The 22124-nt window shown below is 44.1% G+C and overlaps 2 protein-coding genes across 16 annotated transcripts in view; one reads left to right on the top strand and one right to left on the bottom strand.

Annotated features, from left to right (window-relative positions):
- Positions 1 to 14456: 14456 nt before the first annotated feature.
- LOC135973990 (uncharacterized) lies at positions 14457 to 21247 on the bottom strand. 2 transcript variants are annotated; one of them, XM_065559690.1, is made up of 2 exons: positions 16089 to 21247; positions 14457 to 15031 (listed from the first exon to the last, which is right to left on the bottom strand). In XM_065559690.1, exons 1-2 carry the CDS (start codon positions 16627 to 16629, stop codon positions 14484 to 14486), a joined length of 1089 nt encoding a protein of 362 aa, XP_065415762.1. In that variant the 5' UTR covers positions 16630 to 21247; the 3' UTR covers positions 14457 to 14483. The 2 variants fall into 2 exon arrangements, with proteins under 2 accessions (XP_065415762.1, XP_065415763.1); XM_065559691.1 differs by having other exon boundaries at positions 14457 to 15028.
- A 162-nt stretch (positions 21248 to 21409) lies between these two features.
- The window catches only part of PPP1R12A (protein phosphatase 1 regulatory subunit 12A), a 207838-nt gene continuing 207123 nt past the window's right edge, over positions 21410 to 22124 (top strand). For 5 of the 14 annotated variants that reach the window (XR_010591076.1, XR_010591083.1, XR_010591084.1 and 2 more), the window contains exon 1: positions 21434 to 21846. Coding sequence is in view for 9 of the 14 variants with exons in the window: in XM_065559544.1 (XP_065415616.1) it covers positions 21610 to 21846 (237 nt within the window). In the remaining 5 variants the exon portion in view is untranslated. Of the gene's footprint in view, positions 21847 to 22124 lie in introns of all 14 variants that reach the window. The other 9 variants (XR_010591071.1, XR_010591073.1, XM_005308497.5 and 6 more) reach the window with 4 other exon arrangements.

Raw genomic sequence — 22124 nt, 5'->3', positions numbered from 1 at the left:
AAAAAGTGCCACCATGACTTAACAACATAGTACAAGAGATGATTAGAGACAAAAAGACATCCTTTAAAAATTGGACGTCCAATTCTACTGAGGAAAATAAAAAGAGCATAAATTCTGGCAATTCAAGGATAAACATATAATTAGGCAGGCCAAAAAAGAATATGAAGAGCAACAAGCAAAAGACACAAAAAGTAAACAATAAATTGTTTTAAGTACATCAGAGGCAGGAAGCCTGCCAAACAATCAGTGGGGACACTGGATGAGCAAGATGCTAAAGGAGCACTCAAGGAAGACACGGCTATTGCAGAGAAGCTAAATGAATTCTTTGCATCGGTCACTGCAGAGGATGTTAAGGAGATACCCACACCTGAGCCATTCTATTTAGATTATAGATCTGAGGAACTGTCCCAGACTGAGGTGTCAATAGAGGAGTTTTTGGTACAAATGGATAAATTAAACAGTAATAAGTTACCAGGACCAGATGATATTCACTTAGGAATTCTGAAGAAACTCAAATATGAAATTGCAGAACTACTAATTGTGGTATGTAACCTATCGCTTAAATCAGTCTCTGTACCAGATAGCTAATGAAATGCCAATTTTTAAAAAAAGGCTCCAGAAGCAATCCTGGCAATCACAGGCTCATAAGCCTAATTTCAGTACCAGGCAAACTGGCTGAAACTGTAGTAAAGAACAGAATTACCAGACACACAAATAAACACAATATGTTGGGGAAGAGTCAAAAAGCTTTTGTAAATGGAAATCATACCTCAACAATCTAGTAGAATTCTTTGAAGATGTGAACAAACATGTGGACAAGTGTGATGCAGTGAATATAGTGTACCTTTCAGAAAGCCTTTGACAAGGTCCCTTTCCAAAGTCTCTTAAGCAAAGTAAGCAGTCATGGGATAAGAGGGAAGGACCTCTCATGGGTCAGCAACTGGTTCAAATATAGGAGGCAAAGGGTAGGAATAAATGTCAATTTTCACAGTGAAGAGAGGGGAATAGTGGGGTCCCCCAAGGAACTGTACAGGAACTGGTATTCATAAACGATTTGGAAAAAGGGGTACACAGTGAGGTGGCAAAGTTTGCAGATGATACAAAATTCCTTAAATTAGTTAAATCCAAAACAAACTGCAAAGAGTTACAAAGGAATCTCACAAACCTAGGTGATGGAAACAAAATGAAATTCCATGTTGATAAGTGCAAAATAATACACACTGAAAAACATACTCCCGACTATACATACAAAATTAGGGGTCTAAATTAGCTATGATCACTCAAGAAAGAGATTTTGGAGTTTTTGTGGACAGTTCTCTGAAAACATCTGCTCAATGTGCAGGGGCGTTCAAAAGAGCTAACAGAACGTAAGGAACAATTAGGGAAGGGATAGATAATAAAACAGAAAATATCATGTTGCCTCTATACAAATCCACGGTATGCCCACAACTTGAATACTGCATGCAGATCTGGTCACCTCATCTCAAAAATGATATATTAGAATTGGAAAAAGTACTAGAGTGACCAGATGTCCAGATTTTATAGGGACAGTCCTGATTTTTGAGTCTTTTTCTTATATAGGCTCCTATTACCACCCCACCCCCCCTGTCCCGATTTTTCACATTTGCTGTCTGGTCACCCTAAAAAGTACAGAGAAGGGCAACAAAAATGATTGGGGGATGGAACAGCTTGCATATGAGGAGAGATTAAAGAGTGGGACTGTTCAGTTTTGAAAAAAGTTGACTAAGGGGGGATATAACAGAGGTCTATGACATTATGAATGTATTGTAGAAAGTGAATAAGGAAGTGTTATTTACTCTTTCACATAACACAAGAACCAGGGGTCACCTAATGAAATTAACAGGCAAAAGGCTTAAAACAAATATAAGGAAGTACTTCTTCACACGATGCAGTCAACCTGTGGAACTCTTTGCCAGTGGATGTTGTGAAGGCCAAAAGTATAAGTGGGTTCAAAAAAGAATTAGATAATTTCATGGAGGATAGGTCCAGCAATGGCTATTAGCCAAGATAATCATAGAAGCAACCCCATGCTCTGGGTATACAAACCTCTGACTGCCAGAAGCTGGAACTGGATGACAGGGGATGGATCACTCAATAATTGCCTGTTCTCTTCATTCCCTCTGAAGCATCTGGCCCCAGCCACTGTCGGAAGACAGGATATTGGGCTAGATGGTGTGAGCCAACATGGTGTGTGAGACAACATGACCATTCTTACGTTCTGAAATATAGGAGAATCGTGCTTCCTGTATTAGAAACAGTCATTAGAATTGCATTGAATTGTGCAGCATCCATGCTTCTGCCAGAAAGGTGGCAGAAACCAAAAGGCACACATGGTACTGTAGGAATTTTAAAAGTGGTGCAAAAATTATGAAATAGATCGAGCATTATGGGATGGAGAAAGTGGCATTGTGGGAACTTGACCCTATTTCCCAGAAATCTCTGGGGAAATTGCTAGTATTTCACAAAGCACTGCAAAAACATCCCAGGAGGCATCATGCCAGATGGCAGCATGGGCACCTTGCGATACCTACCCATGATGCATCACATTTTCTATTGACGCAACCACTTATGGTGAATATGCCGTGTGGACACAAGGAGCCAAGTGTGTACAGGACCGAGGAATACACAAAAGTCGGTGGCTATATGCTTACATAACTGACATTGCCTAAACTTTGTAGTGTAAATGTGGCCTCAAGTAAGCATTTGGTATGGATTCTGCCATCCTTACTCATATCAGTTAATTCTTTTCTCTGCAAGTAGTTTCACAGAAATCAGGAGGACTACTTGCAGAGTGAGATACTACTCAGTGGCCCTGATTCACTATTACCATGAGCTTTTTGCAGCCACTTATACCAGTAAAAAAAGAGTACAAACTGCATAGTTGACACTATCACTTTGCACATGTTGAAACGATTACACAAACACATGGTGAATCAGGCACCAGTGAATCAGGCCCAACATAAACAATTTTTAATGATTGCAAAGAAAACAATGGTGATTTAATATTTTTAAAAGGAATTTTCTTTGAACAGAATGACATTTACAAATAAAAAATGAATTAGGTAAATCAAATGTATTATTATAACAGACAATTTTAAGTTACTGGGAGTTCGATCAACAGAGATCTTGCAGGACTGGGCTCTTACAATGTAGTATCAAAAATCAGTACACTTCAGAGAGCCACAGCATGCCTTCCGTTCCAACTGTGCAACCTGATTGTCTTCACTGGAATTGCATGGGTCGGAGTGATTACATTTGACTCCCATAGTAGCATGGTTTATTCCATCCCATAACAAACAACCACAAGTGTCTAAAATATTCCTGAAGTGTTTTAGCTTGTCTCCTTTGTAAAAGTACTTAGGAAAAAACAAGCAAAAGGGACACTTGTTGGAAAAAGGCAGGACATCTGCCAGACCTTCCAGCAACAGCAGGACTAATGTATGATTGTAATCTGTTTACTAGGCTATGACAAAGCCATTTGAAAGAGACAAGGCACTGGAAACTGAGATTTGCTTTGGATACTAAGACAACATAACGTAGGACGTGACATGACTTTTTAAATCTACTTATTTAACATGCTATAAAAATGAAAATAATCTGAAAATATGGTTTTGTTCTTTTTTGGATAATAATGAAGCTCACTGTGAGCAGATCAAAAATATATATTATTGATGTGTTTTACAATCATATGTATGACACTGGGAATGCAGTGTTTGAGGTTATGATAGAAACCAGAAAATGCAGACAATTTAATACTAAAGCTAATACCCTGTATTTAACCTACCCCATTTTACATTAATATGTTATGCAAAATCATCTGCTTTTGAGAAGCTCGGTTAGAGTTTACTTATGGCTTGTAGGGCCAAATCTGTGCTACGTGGATGAGGAGCTGCACTGCCTAAAGCCAGGAATAGGCATAATGCTAAAAGGTATGTTGGAAGGAGCACAACTTTCCTTCATGTTTATGCAAGCTGCACAGTCCTACAGCTGCAAGCAGATACATCAGGAAATATAGCCACACATCCCATTCTACTCTGATTTGTTCCACTAGGACACTGAGTGTTGCAGAGGTATTACTGTTCTCCCCCAGTTAGAGTGATCATTTGTATAGCACTGGCCATATGCTAGCCTCTTCACAGCCATTGTTTTAAGCTCCACAACATCCTAAGGAAGGATGTAACCCTTTAATGAAGATTGTGACCCACATGCCCAACAGGTTGCCCCGCATCTTCCATAGCATCTTCTGCCCTGTAGGTACAGAAAAAAACACTAAAGCCACATTCCACCCTTAGTTACCCTCTTGCAACCCCCCAAACCCTAATTTAGGGCCAGATTGTGGATCTCTTACTCGCACTGGTGAGCACTTAAGTAGGCCCATTGTTTCTAATGGGATCACTCACATGATTGCACCTCAGACTAATATATTAAAATTATGTGGTGCCAAAGAAAGTTCACAGACTTCTTGGACCAGATTAATTGAGGGTGCAACTTCATTTAAGTCAATGAATGTGGCTCCTTATATCTGCCAACTGGGGATCAGAGTCTTAAACCCTATCCAGAGACAGGCCATGTGTATATCCTATATATTTTCACAGTCAAGACATGAATGGGTCCCTTCATGGTCCATAGAAAGCAGCCTTATCAAGAGAGACAAAGGAGCCAAGCCAGTGAGATCTATACTAAACTTATCTAAAAGTTATTTGCATTATCCATGTTCATCATCCGATTTACCTAATGAGGCAAAGAAATTCTATCTTTTTACATCTCAGTGAGAAATAGAAACTAGTGAGCTAAAGATAGCCTTGCAACCCAACCCTTACATATTTTTTTGCTGTGTCCAACCTCCAGTTATATTTCTGAAGATAAAGTGCAAAATCAGGGGACTCCCATCCCTCCTCCCATCTCTGATAACATAGATCATAATGTGGTCTTAGTTATACTAGCATAAATTCAAAATAGCTCCACTGATTTTAGAAGAGTTACTCTAAACTTGCTCAGAATTTACTCCCCATATCTGAGACCAGAATCAAAGCCCAAGACACTAAACTTTGCAATCCAGATCCTCAGTCAATGGAGGTCAACAGTTTACAGCAGCTGATGATCTGGTCCTGAATGTGTACCTTCTACATGTCAACAGGTTCAATAAGATATATAATTTTATGGCAGTCTTAAGGTCAGAGATACTTATATTCTATTTATTTTAAAATATACAGATTCTCACACTTAATAATTTGATTTACCTAATCAATGACCAGATTCTGCCACCCTTATTCACAGAGAATGGTATCTTAAATCAATTATTGTCCCATTGATTACCTGTGAATACTACTCAGAGAGAGCAAGGATAGCAGAATCGGGCCATAAATTATTTTGGTCATGTCATGGAGACAGAGACATTTATAATTTTGTTTCTAGGTAACTGGATGTTTTTGTTTAACTTTGTTTTGATTATGGCTTGTTTAATACGGTATAGACAAATGGCATTCTTTATGTTATATTTAGCTTTATTCTCTCTATATATTAAGTTTGTTTGTGTTAATTTCTATTTTGAGGCCTGATTCTTCAGGCCTTACTAAAGCTAAACTGCAAATCAATGGGAATGTTGGATAAGTAGGGGATGCTAGACCAGGTCCCTTATATTTTATCTGAACCAAAAATAATATGGCTGTAAATTGACTACATTACAAATCCCTGTAATAAGTTAACATATAATTAAGGAACAGATTTTCTCATGTTGGAAAGCACTTACTCATGATCAACTGTATTCAAGTGTATTCATAGCTTCTAAAGCTAAGTGTGAGCACCTAAATGATCTATACATGCATTAGCTATCCAATTATTATGCTTTAAGACAAAGAGGTAATCATCATTAAACATAATTGTGAATGTTTGGAATACAAAATATTACTAAAATGCCTCTTTGTTCTATGCTTCTATTGCCACTGTAAAGAAACGAGACTAGTAGATTATTATGTACAGTATGTGATTGCCGGGAATTGTTGTTTTATGTCTAGAGCAGTGGTTCTCAAACTTTTTTTTCATGGACCACTTGAAAATTGCTGAGGGTCTCGGCGGACCACTTAATGATCTTTCCAAATGTTGTTTGTACCGTTAGCTAACTATTGTAAAGTGCCTTGGATAAAAGCGCTATATAAAAAAACAAACGTAATAATAATAATAAACTTTTTTTTGTTCTACAAATAAAAGCACACAACTCATTTTAATATCAGTTGTCTTACCTTTCTAATGAGATGGATCTGCCCCCTCTCCCCCACTGGGGCTGGGAAGGAGTGGGGTCTCTCCCCTGCCACAGCAGCCACAGAGCTGAGGCTGGGAAGGAGGGCCATCTCTCCCCAGCAGCCGCAGTCCTGGAGCGGGGGAAAATCACCTTCTTCTCTGGCTGCCGTAGCCCTGCACATTCCAAATTCCCCCCACCCCGTCTTCTCACCCCACTGCCCCCTCCCACCTACCCCTTATTCCCCCAAGGCCATCACCTCACCTTGCATGTGCATCTTCTCCAGGGTCCAGGCACCTAATTAGTGTAGTCATGCCTGTGCAGTTCCACTAATTAGGTGGGTGGCCCTTCATTCTGTTATGTGCAGCCGCCCAGGTGCACACCTTAGAGGGAACTATCCACGGACCACCTGAATGGAGCTCATGAACCACTGGTGGTCAGCGGATCACAGTTTAAGAACCTCTGGTCTGGAGAGACTGCTTGATGTCTGTGGGAAAGCAAGGACAAACTCCAGGATGGAGCACAGAAAACTGCACAGGGTAGAGTTGCATTAGGTCACCTTTAATGTATGAATTTTTGACATTTGCTATTTTTTTTCCAGAAGAAAGTCTTCAAAATGGTATTTTAGGCCATTCCATGTAATGTAATGCTCACTTTCAATGTTAAAGGGCTTTCAAGGAGTTCTTATTGGCCCAAGAAACTATAAACACGTCAAGAAATAATTATTGTCTTATATTTCAGTATAATTAAAGCTATTTGATTAGTGACTCTAGTGTTTAGGTAAGCTGCAAGCCTGCCAGAAAGAAAAATCTTTTCAGAACACTGAATAACAGGAAAGTTGAAGATAGAATGTCAGAATCTCATTAACATTAAGATGATGCTGTTTGTAAAGCCACTGAATAACTATTTGATTCTGATATGGATTGAAGTGCCACTTCATCTGTTTTTGTTTCTTAGCTAGTTCATGCAGAGATACAGCAATCCTCTCATCTCTGATAATTTAAGGCTTGATTGTAATTTTACAGTCTGCTCTGAGTAAGGGGCAGTGAGTAGCTATACTGCCCCAGGAGTAAACCGAGGAGGGAATTGTGACTCTTGTATAACTCCACATGAAGACAAATCCTTGAGAGCTACAATTCTCTCTGGTTCCCCCTTTGCTCCAGGGGAAAGTAATCTGCCAATGGTTTATTCCACTATCAGATTATGTCCCCTTTCGCACTAGTTTAGCTGTGATGGTCTGTGTGCTGGCCCAGGCAGAGGCAAGGCTCTGTCATTTCCCAATCCTGCCCACCCACCTGAATGGAATGGGAAGTATCAATCTCAGAGAGGCTGCTCTACGCTTGTCACATAACCCACGTAAGGGAATAACAGAGCACGTTATGTCCCCTTACTCCATTTCACAGGCATATTGGGCAAGCCATAATTTGCCCATAAATTAGAAGAAAACACAAAATTAATATAGAACTTTGAATACATTGGCAAGAAATATGTAAGAGTTGAAATATGTAAGAAAGATTTGGCTACTTTTTATAGTTGGTAGATTAATTTACTTGTATTGCAAAGGAGATAAATGCACATGAATTTTATGTATCAAGCCATTTAAATGTCCTTACTCAGATAAGATTACCTTTCTTGTTGAACAGCATGTTGACAAATGGTTTCCGTACAGAAGCATCTTCACTTTCAAGAAAATCTCCATCAATCTCAGTTGAAGTCACTTTAAAAATGTGGCAACACATTTTATTTCATTGTAAATTTATAGTCATCTTGTATTTGTCCATTTATTAGACCAATCCTACTCAAACTGAAGTCAGTGGCAGAATTCTTGCTAATGTCAACAGGAACAGGATGGGCTTGAAATTTATTTCATGTAAAGTTAACTGTTTTACACTGTTGTACATTTTCTGGACTTTAAAAGAAACAGCATAAGAATGAAGCCACCATAGGCGCAAATCAGGAGTCAGATTCTGCTACATTTATGATGAGTAGTACTTTCCTCCACCTATAGTACCTCTGAAATCAATAAGATTACTCAAGGAGTAAGGTACTACTACTCAACATGATTAAGAGGAAGCAGAATTTGGTGGAATTGTTTCCTTTCTGCTACTGTCTAAAATGAAAAGTAAAATTGATATTTATATATGTTCTAACTCCACAGTCTTTTAAAATTCCAACTTTAAATCGGTGAGTGGAAATTAAAAGATATTAAACACTAAGATCAAAGATCCAAACTCAGGTCGTGATGTTGGTATCTGAGTTGAGCTCAGCAGTGCAGATTTAAGAGTTTTAAAATGATTTGTCCAAGGTTACAAAGAGATTCACCGGAAGAGCCAGAAATAGTACCTAGGCCTCCTACTCTCTAGTCATCTGCTCTACTCAATAAGTCACAATCCCAATTAAATAATTAAAAGAACACGAATATAATTTTAAATAATATATTTTAATTAAGCACACTGTAGCACTAGTATTAGGGTTTTTGTGGGCTCATAGATTTTTGTGGGCTCACTAGTATTAGGATTTTTGTGGGCTCATGGGTTTCTTCATGCTGCTACTGTACTCCCTGCACTGAATATGTGTTAGTATGTGCATTTGTTTTGATGACACCTGCAGAGAATGAGGGAGTTATCTGTATTATTTTGTATAAATATTGTTTGCACCTCAGTTTACCTGCTTGATATTACTCTGCCTACCTGCAGGAGGCTGCTGGGGGAAAACAAACAGGAAATGAAAATGTATCAGAGATAAGGTAACTCCAATGAGAATAGGGACCATAAAGGACAAGCAGGGGAGCTATTAATTCGGAAATACTGGATCCAGCTAGATTACAGGTCTATTTTGCCCAGGCCCAGGCCTAATATCAAAGGGACACTAAACTGTTAAAGGTCCCTGCACTGGAGGAAGAGGGTGAGCGGACAGCAGTGGCTGGAGGTTAAGTCTGACAGGTGCTGTCTGTCTCTCCCAGGCCAGCAGTAGGGATATCTGGGCTGAATGAAACTTATCTAAAACTTGCAAGGAAAGACCCATGCAAGTTAGGTAAGACCCAAGAATATAGGATTTTCATTGTTTTATCCTTTTTCTCTGCTTATGTGCCTTTGGGTGAATAAATAATAACTGTTTTGCAGAAGCTGTTTTTGAGTCACTTTAATCAGCCACTGGTCACAGGCTCCTGGAAGAAAAGGACTTACAGGTGCCAAAAACTATTGGGCCTGTCATGTTATCACAGTTGCTAAACAGGGGGGCTGTGGCCCTGACACTCATTGTAGGAGTGGTAGGACTACATGGTACCTAGAGAGGGATGAAATTAGTAAAACTGGTCACCAGAGGGTATGTACTAGAGGCAGATTAAAAGGGGTCTCATGTGCAGCTGACAGCTCAGGCCAAAGAGAAACATTATTATTCATTTTTTTTATTTTGTTGTTGTTATCTAGGTTGGTACATGGGTAAGGTGTGCACGTATTATAAGTTTGTGGTTATGTTATATGTTCAGATGACTCATGAAACCAGAGCTTGCCGGCAGAGTTGATGGCATGGCAGGCTAATGGATGCCCTGAATCCAAACCAAACCAGTTGCTCAGGTCAGTGCCTCACTGAGATTTTAACTTAGTTAGATTTTAACTTTGATTTGAAAGAAAGATGACTTTTTATGTACCAAGAAATATATTTAAACAAATAAATATGCTTAGTAGTAGGGGAAGGGTAGAAGATATTTAAATGTTGAGCCTATCAGTGACCCTTTACTATTCTTACATTCATATTGTGAAAGGAATAACTGGAACAGAAGCTGGCTTTCATTTTCTTTTGTGCAAGGTGATCTCCTGCAGCCAGGGAAGTGTTTGTCTCAGCTGCAATATGAATGCAGCACACAGAGAACATCTTGCACACATTACCAGGGAACATTTTCACTTTCCCCTTACCCTCTCCCTGCCCCCAGCATCTAAATGTTGTTTTACTAGTTCAATAGTGCATTCGTTGACTCAAGATACAGGAGTAAAAAAGGAACACAAAAGCACACTGAAGAAATTCTGACCAGAAAAGGATAAAAGCAACTGTAAATCCTTAAACTCCCTGCAGATTTGGAAGACATCAAATGGCAAAGATAATCCATAAGAGTGCCTAAGAACACTCCACCCAAAAAGAGATAGCAATCAAGCAATCTGAACACTATAAGACATTGGCTAACAAGATTCCTACACCTATCCTTCTCCACATGCAGAATTTACAGGATTGCAGCGAAATCGAATAAAAATATTGGCACTTTGTCAGTGATATATGGTTTTGTTCTGCTCTTATTGAAGTCATTGCAAAATGTTCACTGGATTCAAAGAAAACAAAAATGGGCACATAATGTCCATTTTATAATGAAGCATAGAGCCTCACATTTCCTGGGACCAACGCAGCTTCAAGAACACTGCAAATCAAACGTGATGTCACATTTTGTTCATCAGAACAGCTATTATTAGCTGGAACTGTGAGTAGACTAAATGCCATTTTAACAGATGGGCATGAATAAAGACATGCCAGAGAGCCTGTATGTGAGTCAATTCTAAATATTAGTTTGCATTCCCATCCAAGAATATCAAAATGGCAATCTGTGTAGAGCTCACATATTAAATTGAGAGACTATGCTGTTGCTTCTTTGATTCAGAGCTGGATAATTTATAAATATGTACCTCTGTTATTATTGTATGAGTTGATTTTAATGACTCAGCATTACATAGCATTAAAAAGTAACCCCCACTTCAAGCAATGTGGGTTATTGTGGATCCTGTGTTTCTAAGGGACAAAGTCAACGCAGATATCACAGTTCTGTCTGAAAATATTGTACCCATGTTATTACCAGGAAGCCCCTAAGAGTACTTAACAACTTAAAGATATAGGAAAAAAGTTCTCAGTTTTTTTCAGTTTATTTGCCTTATACCTTAGACAGCACTTTGTGTATACCATTTCCCTCTTTCCCCAGTATGGGAAGTTTATTAATTTTCATTGTGGTTTATGGCTTGCCCCCTCTCCGAAAACAATGTGAGAGGGGGACATTTTAAAAAAATAGGGCAATACGATTGTAAAACAAACAACAAAAAAACAGCACATGATGGATGCATCACATTACTGATATCCACTTGAGCATATAATTTTCTGGGGGATTAGAGACTGGGAAACATGTAGTGATGCAGCACTCTGGTCACTGCAACTACAAGTAGTTGCTCTGAAGTAGCCCTATTAGAAACTGCTGTGCCTAATGGGTGGATTGGGATGGGCTGAGGAGAGTCCAACAGGCTAATGAGCCCATTACCCAAGAGGTAGAAAAGACACAGGGAGAAGAAAGATTACCAGAACCATAGAGAGGAGCACTATACCGAAGCTTCCAGTTACCCACTGAGGCAGCTACTGATTATACTGTTAAGCACCAACAATATGCCAAGTGCTGTTCAAAATGTAAACAAAGACAATCCCTTCCCTGAGAAGCTTGGGGAAAGAAGTGTTTCTGCAGCCGAAAAAGCATACAAGTGGAATATTCTGGCTGGTGCAAAAGCCTCATCTGTAATATGGAAGCCTGTTGTCATAACCCACAGGCTTTGAACCCAGGTCTGCAGGAGCTGCCATGCTCCAACCCTCTACTTAGCAGCCTGCTGACAACTGCTTACCCAAGACCCATGAAGTCCAGGCTGAGGCTCCACCCCAAGGTCCTATTGGTGGAATCCCAGAGCAGCTAATTGGCTCATTAGGCATACTTTAGCCAGCAACAAGACCAGGAAGCTGTCTGAACAACTGGGATCTGTCTTGCTCCAGACTGTGTGCCTTTTGCAAGCTGCTCCTGTGGTTTGACTCCTGGTTTCTGTGGCTCTGATCTCCACTTAGTCTCTGACCTCCTGGTATCCTGACACAGTCTGCCTCCAGTTACTGACTTGTGGTTCTGATCTCAAGTTTGTCTTCTGCTTTTGATCTCCTAGTAGCCTGACCCAGCTGACTCTCAACTCCTTTCTTGTTGTTTGGTGGCCCAAGACCTGGCCATGGCATCTGCATTTAATTGGCTTCTAACAAAGCCCTAGAATTGCAAAAAAAAGTTTTTAACAAAACCAAACACATGCGCCAATCTGTTAATATAACAGATTATGAGGTCACTGTTAAGACTTTGCATGAGAGTGCAAATTGGGGTATGTATTGCTTTTCAATATCAATTGAAGATTGTGTGTGTGTTATTGATAGTGTGTGGGAGATGTGAAGGTGGCAATGAATACTGGACACTTTCCCCTTATTTCACATTTGTAAGATTCTGGGTTGGTGAGATGTGTCTTAGTACAAGTTTAACTGTCACTAACAATTTTTTTTTTATTAACTCTTAATTCCCTATTATCTCATATTCCTGCTACTGATGTCACCTACTTTATATTTTCTGGTCTCTTTGTAGTATTGCTGTGATCACACACAATTATATGCTTAATCCAATCTATGGGTATGTCTACACTATGGGATTAATCCGAATTTATATAATTCGAATTTTGGAAACAGATTGTATAAAGTCGAATGTATGCGGCCACACTAAGCACATTAATTCGGTGGTATGCGTCCATGTACTGGGGCTAGCGTCGATTTCTGGAGCACTGCACTGTGGGTAGCTATCCCATAGTTCCCGCAGTCTCCTCCACCCATTGGAATTCTGGGTTGAGATCCCAATGCCTGATGGGGCCAAAAACATTGTTGCGGGTGGTTCTGGGTATATCCTCCCCCCTCTCCAGGGAAGCAACGGCAGACAACCGTTTCGCGCCTTTTTCCTGGGTGAATAGTGCAAACGCCATACCACGGCAAGCATGGAGCCTGCTCAGCTCAAGACAGCAGTCATGAACATTGTAAACACCTCGCGCGTTATTGTGCAGTTTATGCTGAACCAGAACCTGCAAAACCAGGCGGTGAGGAGTAGGCTACGGCAGCGAGAGTGATGAGGATATGGACATGGAATTCTATCAAACTGCAGGACCCGGTGCTTTGGAGATCATGCTGTTAAAGGGGCAGGTTATAGCCGTGGAACGCCGATTCTGGGCCCGGGAAACAAGCACAGACTGGTGGGACTGCATAGTGTTGCAGGTGTGGGACGATTCCCAGTGGCTGCGAAACTTTCGCATGCATAAGGGCACTTTCTTAGAATTTTGTGACTTGCTTTCCCCTGCCCTGAAGCGCCCGAATACCAAGATGAGAGCAGCCCTCACAGTTGAGAAGCGAGTGGCGATAGCTCTGTGGAAGCTTGCAACGCCAGACAGCTACCGGTCAGTCGGGAATCAATTTGGAGTGGGCAAATCTACTGTGGGGGCTGCTGTGATGCAAGTAGCCAAAGCAATCACTGAGGTGCTGCTACAAAAGGTAGTGACTCTGGGAAATGTGCAGGTCATAGTGGATGGCTTTGCTGCAATGGGATTCCCTAACTGTGGTGGGGCGATAGATGAAACCCATATCCCTATCTTGGCACCAGAGCACCAGGGTACCCAGTACATAAACCGCAAGGGGTACTTTTCAATGGTGCTGCAAGCACTTGTGGATCACAAGGGACGTTTCACCAACATCAACGTGGGCTGGCCGGGAAGGGTTCATGACGCTTGCGTCTTCAGGAACACTAATCTGTTTAAACGGCTGCAGCAAGGGACTTACTTCCCGGACCAGAAAATAACCATTGGGGATGTTGAAATGCCAATAGTTATTCTTGGGTACCCAGCCTACCCCTTAATGCCATGGCTCATGAAGCCATACACAGGCAGCCTGGACAGGAGTCAGGAGCTGTTCAACTACAGGCTGAGCAAGTGCAGAATGGTGGTAGAATGTGCATTTGGCCGTTTAAAAGGTTGCTGGCGATCGTTACTGACTCGCTCAGACCTCAACCAAACCAATATCCCCATTGTTATTTCTGCTTGCTGTGTGCTCCACAATCTCTGTGAAAGTATGGGGGAGACCTTTATGGCGGGGTGGGAGGCTGAGGCAAATCACCTGGCTGCTGATTACGCGCAGCCAGACACCAGGGCGATTAGAAGAGCACACCAGGAAGCGCTGTGCATCAGAGAAGCTTTGAAAACCAGTTTCACGACTGGCCAGGCTGCAGTGTGAAATTTCTGTTTGTTTCTCCTTCATGAAAACCCGCCCCCTTTATTGACTCATTCTCTGTAAGGAACCCACCTTCCCCCTTCCCCCAGCTTGCTTTCAAAGGAAATAAAGTCACTTTTGTTTAAAAATCATGTATTCTTTATTAATTGATTATAAACATAGGGAGAGAACCGACAAGGTAATCTGGGTGAGGTTTGGGAGGAGGATAGGAGGGAAGTAAAAGGCCACTGAAAAAATTCAATATAATGACAGCCTTTTGGTTGGGCTGTCCACTGGGGTGGAGTGGGAGGGTGCACGGAGCCTCCCCCCGTGTTCTTACACGTCTGGGTGAGGAGGATATGGAACATGGTGAGGGGGGAGGGAGGTTATACAGCGGCTGCAGCAGCAGTCTGTTATCCTGCTCCCGTTCCTGAAGCTCAACCAGACGCCGTAGCATGTCCGTTTGATCACGCAGCAGCCCCAGCGTTGCAGCCTGCCACCTCTCATCTCGAGTGTCCCTGATGACCTCACGTTCACTGGCATCTTTCCTAAATTTAGATACCGTGTCCTTCCACTCATTCAAATGAGCTCTTTCATTGCGGGTGCATTCCATTATTTCCGTGAACATCTCGTCTCGCGTCCTCTTTCTCTGCCGCCTTATCTGAGATAGGCTTCGGGACGGAGGAGGGAGGCTTGAAAAATTTGCAGCTGCTGGAGGGAGGGTTGAAAAAAAGGAGAGAAGTTTTTAAAATGATACATTTTACAGAACAATGTTTATACTCTTTCATGGTGAACAACACTATTCACATTACATAGCACATGTGATTTCAGTACAAGGTCGCATTTTCCATCTTAATATTGAGTGCCTGTGGCTTTGGTGTTAGAGATCACAGACGCAGGTCCGGGCAACAGAATTCAGCTTGCATGCGGCCATGGTAAGCCATTGTCTTTCGGCTTCTGCGCCCTCCTTTCCCACATACCAAGCAAAGCCTGTTGACTGCTGCGGTTTTCCTGCTAACCTTCAGCAGCAGAAAACAAACTAACCTCCCCCCATCCAATTCTCTGGGATGATCGCTTTATCCCTCCCCCCACCGCGTGGCTGGTATCAGGGAAGATCCCTGCAGAAACCAAACTAACCTCCCCCGCCATGAATTATCTGGGATGATCGCTGTACCCCTCCCCACACCGCGTGGCTGGTAACAGGGAAGATCCCTGCTAGCCAAACGCGAAAAGCTCAGGGCCAATTCCCCCCACACACACTTCCCCGCGCTTGGCTAACTGCAGGGAAGGATTTCTTTTCAGCCACAGGCATACAGCCCAGTAGGAACAGCCACCTCTGTCCCCTTAATTAAATTCCCATATTTCAACAAGGTTACCATGAGCGATATCACTCTCCTCAGGATTACACAGTGAGATAAAGAACGAATGTTGCTTGAATGCCAGCAAACACCGGGACCATATGCTGCCAGGCTTTGTAATGCAATGATACCAGATTACTTGCTGCAAGCATGGCGTGGTCAAGTGTCCTACCATGGAGGACGGAATAAGGCTGCACTGCCCAGAAACCTTGTGGCAAAGCTTTTGGAGTACCTCCAGGAGAGCTTCATGGAGATGTCCCTGGAGGATTTCCGCTCCATCCCCAGACATGTTAACAGACTTTTCCAGTAGCTGTACTGGCCGCGAATGCATCCCAAGTCCTCAGGGCAAAGTAATCATTAAAAAACGCTTGTTTTAAAAGCAAGTTTTATATTTTAAAAGGTAAACTCACCTGAGGTCCCTTCCATGGGGTCATGGTCTTGGATATTGGCTTGGGAGGGTTGGGAGGGTACTTCAGTCAGGCTGAGAAAAAGATCCTGGCTGTTGGGGAGAACGGAGTGCTGGGTGCTCTCTGCAAGCTCGTCCTCCTCCTCCTCCTCTTCCCCGTCCACAGAATCCTCAGGTGTAACTGATGAGATTATCCCCGCCTCGGAATCCACGGTCAGAGGTGGGGTAGTGGTGGCGGCCGCCCCTAGAACTGCATGCAGGTCGGCGTAGAAGCGGCATGTCCGCGGCTCTGACCCGGAGCGACCATTTGCCTCCTTTGTTTTTTGATAGGCTTGTCTGAGCTCCTTGACTTTCACGCGGCACTGATCTGAGTCCCTACTGTGGCCTCTCTCCATCATGCCCTTGGAGATTTTTTCAAAAGTTTTGGCATTTCGTCTTTTCAAACGAAGTTCTGCTAGCACTGAATCCTCTCCCCATATAGCGATCAGATCCAATACCTCCCATACGGTCCATGCTGGTGCTCTTTTTCGATTATCGGCCTGCATGGTTACCTGTGCTGATGAGCTGAGCTATCTGTGATCACCTGTGCTCTCCACGCTGGGCAAACAGGAAATGAAATTCAAATATTCACGGGGCTTTTCCTGTCTACCTGGCCAGTGCATCCGAGTTCAGATTGCTGTCCAGAGCGGTCACAATGGTGCACTGTGGGACAGTTCCCGGAGGCCAATACCATCGAATTGCGGCCACACTAACCCTAATTCGAAATGACAATATCGATTTTTGCGCTACTCTGCTCGTCGGGGTGGAGTACAGAAATCGATTTAAAGAGCCCTTTATTTCGAAATAAATGGCTTCGTTGTGTGGACGGGTGCAGGGTTAATTCGATTTAACGCTGCTAAATCCGAATTAAAGTCATAGTGTAGACCAAGCCTGAATATCAACTACGTAAACTGTCTTTGGTCTCTCTCTAATAGTATTGTGCATATAGACACACACAAAGATTTTCAAGAATAACTAATGATTTTGGATGCTCAACTTGAGGCACCTCAAGGTATCCTGGTTTTCAGAAAATTCTCCTCCTCTACCCTCCAAAACCCAAGTTCCTTTAACCAGGTTCCAGGGATGTGATGGGAGGGAGCGGGGGAGCTGATCAGCAGGGCTGCTGGTGGGCGGGAGGTGCTGGGGAGAGTGGGGGGGGGAAAGGAGGGAAGCTTGGCTGCTTGTGGGTGCTAAATTGGGCACTTAAAAATTGAGGCACTTATAATCACTGCTCATGTTTGATAACCTTGGGGATTTACATATATATATATTTATGCCCTGCAGTTATTCAGTTACCCCATCTTATTCTGTGATCTTGTTGGTTTACACAAGCTAAGTAGAGATAGGACCTGTTGTCAAGATAAAATTCTTTTTCAAAGGGTGAACAGAACCCTCAAGGTAGGACTTAAGTAGTGCAGAGGACTTGTGTTGACCCTCTGCACAAGGTTGAATTTCACCAGCTGTGCTTGTGTGGCAGATTGCTGTCATCTGCCCCCAGCCCACTCCACCTGTTTCCCCAAGGCCTTGTCTCTGCCCCTTCCCACCCTTGCTCTCCCTCTTCCTCCCCTGAGCATGTCCCATCCCCGCTCCTCCCCTTCCCTCCCAGTGCTTCCTGTACGTCACCGAACAGCTGATCCGCGGTGGGCAGGAGGTGATGAGGGGGGAGGAATTGATCATCAGGGCTGCTGGTGGGCGGGAGGCACTGCATGGGGAGGGAAGAGGGGAGCTTGGCTGTTGGTGGGTGCTAAACACCTGCTAATTTTTGTCTGTGAGTGCTTGCTGGAACACCCACAGCATCAGTGCCTATGACATAGACCATGGCATCTTTTTGTATGTTACCCCTGGTATCCTGGCCAAATTCAAATTTAGATATTGATATTATTTGTGAAGCACTTTGAAGAGACAAAATACCATAGTTTAGCATTCTTACTAAACTCTTGTTCTAAAATGTTGTGTAGTTTTGCTGTACACTGTGAGGCTACATCTAAACCATGACCTAGGGGTGTGATCCCCTGCTCATGTATACATACTTGTGCTAGCTCTCATTAAGCTAGCACAAGTATAAATAGCAATGAAGCCGTAGTTGCAGGAGTGTTGAGTGTATACTCACTGATTTCAGGTGGGTTTATACTTGGCACAGCACAGCCATACCTCTGCTACCTGTAGTACTGTGGCTACACTATTATTTATATTCATGTTAGCTTGATGAAAGCTAGTGCATGGGTAGATGAGCAGGGGTACCACACTCTTAGGTCATAGTGTAGAATAGCCTTAAAGAATGTCTTTGCTGCAAAGTTAGCTTGGCTGCCAGGTCTGAGCACCCAGGTTTGCCTTGCCTGAGTGTGGACAGCCACACTGCAAAACCACATTCAAGTTCATATACTTACTGCTGCTCCAGTCCCCAGGGTATTTTGCTAAGACTTCTGGGAGCATGTTCCTTGATTCTTTGTTCTACAGTAAGCTGAGTACCATTTTCCCACATGAACTGTGGGAAAACTTGCCGGTCCTTGTTATTTAAGGATTATCAGCACTGGAGTGATTTAGCATGCATCCTCACTGTAAAGTTATTGGCCCAAGTGAAAGCAGAACGTGGGCCCTAACCTACACCCACAGCTGTGTCAGCTAGCTCACGTTGAAAGTTGCACTAAATTCTGCAGGGTGTGTGCATGTGTGAATTAGAAGGGGCTGGAGGCCTAATGCCTGCCTAAGACCCTGGGCTAACTTTGCAGTGAGAACATACCTGTTAACAGCTCATAGAGTAGAGTGCATTTCAGTGGTCAGGGCATTTAGGGCTTGAATCTACAAGTTATTAAGCACTCTGGCCTGATCTTGAAAAGCACTTAATATGTGAGTAGTCTCAGAGATGATGGGACTGACTTATTGATAGGACTACTTGCATGCTTAAATGAAGCATGTGGTTTAGTGCTTTGCTGGATTGAGCCAGAGCAGTCAGCACCTTGCAGGACTGAGTCCACTCTTCCAAACACTTACTATAGAACGTGTGACAGTTTGCAAAATGTCTGTGTAAAACATATGGTTTTATGAAACTGCTGAATCATTGAATGCCTCAGTGTATAGCGAATCAGCTATTTGCTCACATGGTTTATGTCATGTAGCTCCCAACCAAGTCTATACAGGTAAACAGGAACAACAAGGAAACATTAACCTTCCATTCAGGTCTTCCATTCAGGTTGGAAGCAACCTAGAACAATGAAATGGATGCAGGGTGTGGTGTTGGCACAATGGAAAACCCACAGCAGAAGCAAAGAAACAAGGTGTTAGAATAGCTTTTAAAAACACAGACTCTGAGTGATTCAGGAAACACAAAGGGACATACTCTGAGTTGAGGAACTTTTGAGCACCAGACCTGAATCAGCTAATGGGAGCTTGCTGCAGGAGCCAAAGGAGACTCCCTGATCAGGAAGACAGAACTGAGCTAGAGGAGTGGGTTCCAGGAGAGAGACCGGGGGCCCCCCAAAAGCACTGATCAAAACCCAAAGAAGAATGCTCAGGAGTGGTGAGGACTCTGAGCCAGGGAATTGCAAACAGGTGTTTATTTTGCCTAGAACTTTGTGTATCTTGTGATTTGTCTATGAGTAAAGTGGTTTAGGAATTCCTAAACTTGTTACTTTGTTACTTGCTTCAAACTATAAACCACCGTATCTTTTAAGATGGTGCCCGGGGAGAATGTTCTTAAGCTATTGGGGATATTTGGGGGATTCTGCATTGGTCTTGGTACCTAGGGCAGCTGGACCATGGGATCCTATTCCACAGAATCAGTGCCCAAGAGGCCAAGGCTAGAGACTGGCTGAAGCCTGCCCAAATGCAAGAGAGTTTAGAAGCACACAGATCCAGCATTCAGGTCCAAACCCAGCAGGCTGGTGACAGAGAAAATAGGGTTACTCATGTTAGTAAAAACCACTATGAAGACTGATTCTAAAGTGCTTTGGGGATTAAAGGTACTATATAAATTATCCACATAGGGTCACAATTTTAATTGCAGGTGCCTAATATGTGTCGATGGACATTTATGCATATTGTCAATGGGGATGTTCGTTATATCTGCAAATTGTGTTCATGCTCCACTGCTGACATTTGAAAAGTTGTCTTAATGCAGTTGCCTAAATGATGTCTGTTGAATATGTTCACAACCACCCACTGTGCCTGCAAATTTTGCATAAAGGTTCTGTAGGCACAGTGGCTGTGTCAGCAAATTTGGTGGATACAACAAAGGTGTCTGCATATGGAAATTTAGCCCAAAATAAACTGAGAAACTAATCCTTACAGGTGGGTAACCTTAATGTAACTGCCTCTTGTCAAATACTGCTGGCACACATCAATCCGCAGAAAAGAAAAAGGAAGCCTGTTGGAATGGCTGCAGTAAATAAAAGGAACCCTTCTAATGAGGAAAGGGTAACCTAGCAGGATTTGAAGTGTTAGAGGTTTTGTGAATGTCTCAGACTACATTTTGATTCTTATTAATACAATTCAAGCTCTTCTCCAGTAAATTTAAACCCGTATCTTCCTTCAACGTAGGTAGAAACCAAAGCGAGGTTGATATAAATAAGACAAATGTATTGCTTTGCACGCCAGCGTGCTTTACCGAGAGTGATTAATTATCCCCCCCCCAATAGGAAAGGTGTATTATCCCCACTTCGTTCAAAGAGGGAAATTGAGGCGAATTTTGCATAACGTGAACGAAGCCTCCCCTGGGGCTCTGCAGGAGCCCACGACGGCCCTGACCGGGCAGACACTTGCTGAAATGCGGCCTCAGGGACGGACCGGTGACAGGCGCTACTCCTCATTGTCACGACTCCCCGTGTTTCCGCGCGTGCGGCCAGGCAGCGCCTAGGACGGGGGAAGCGGGAGGCGAGTCCCCGGCCGCCGGGCCAGGCGCAGCGAGCAGACGGCGGTTATCGACTGAGGAAGGGCGGGGCCCTGCTCGCTGGCGCGCGCGCCCCGTTCTAGTCTGCGGGCTGGTTGCCCCCCCTCGCCCTGCTCCGGCGTGACCTTCCCGCTGAACTGCTCACCTCACCCCGCGCGCGCGGCTCAACGGTCCCCTGCTCTGCTGCCCCCCCCCGCCCAGCAGCCTGCCGCTTAGGCGCGCTCCCCCGTCAGGGTCCCTGTGCCCCTCCGATCCTCCCCACCCTCCGGCTGCCGCCGCTGCTCCATCCCTGCCCAGCCTCCTCCAGCCCCTCCCGGCCCGCTCAAAGCCTCGCCCATATCCCCGCCCACTCTCTCTGCTCAGGTCTGATCTCACGCTCCAGTCTTTCGCAGCCCCGCCCTCTGATGTCTCCCTCCCCTCAGGAATCTCGCGAGATTATGTTAAAGCGGCCGGCCTCCGCGCCCTCTCTCCAGCTCTTTCCCACTAGGCGGGTGAGCGAGTGCGGCGCGGCGGCGGCCGGCCCGGCCGCGGTGTTCTATGGGATAGTGGTGGATAGAGGCTATCCTCGGTTCAGAGCGCTAGGGCCAGGCAGGAGCAGGGCATGAAGATGGCGGACGCCAAACAGAAGCGGAACGAGCAGCTGAAGCGCTGGCTCGGCTCCGAGACCGACCTGGAGCCGCCCGTGGTCAAGCGCAAAAAGACCAAGGTGAAGTTCGATGACGGCGCCGTCTTCCTGGCCGCCTGCTCCAGCGGGGACACGGACGAGGTGCTGCGGCTGCTGGAGCGGGGCGCCGACATCAACTACGCCAATGTGGACGGGCTCACCGCACTGCACCAGGTCCGTGCGGGGCCTGGCTCGGCTTGAGCGGGGGGAACCGGGGCTGGGCCTGGCCGCGCGGGGGCGGGAGGGGCTCTGTCGGGCCCGGCTGGGGATGGGGGCGGGAGGGGCTCTGTCGGGCTCGGTGATCGGGTCCCGGCTGGGTGCTGCCAAGTTTGGATCCAGCTCTCCGGAGCGGGGTCTCTCCCGGGAGTGTCGCCCCGGGTAGATGGATCGGCCCTGCGGAGGCTGCTCTTCCTCGTTTTCCCTAATCTCTGGGATCGGCTCTACTCCACTGG

This window comes from Chrysemys picta, chromosome 1 (genome assembly GCF_011386835.1).
Source record: "Chrysemys picta bellii isolate R12L10 chromosome 1, ASM1138683v2, whole genome shotgun sequence".
In the NCBI taxonomy this organism is placed as follows: Eukaryota; Metazoa; Chordata; order Testudines; family Emydidae; genus Chrysemys; species Chrysemys picta.
This window is presented reverse-complemented; position numbering and strand designations above follow the sequence as displayed.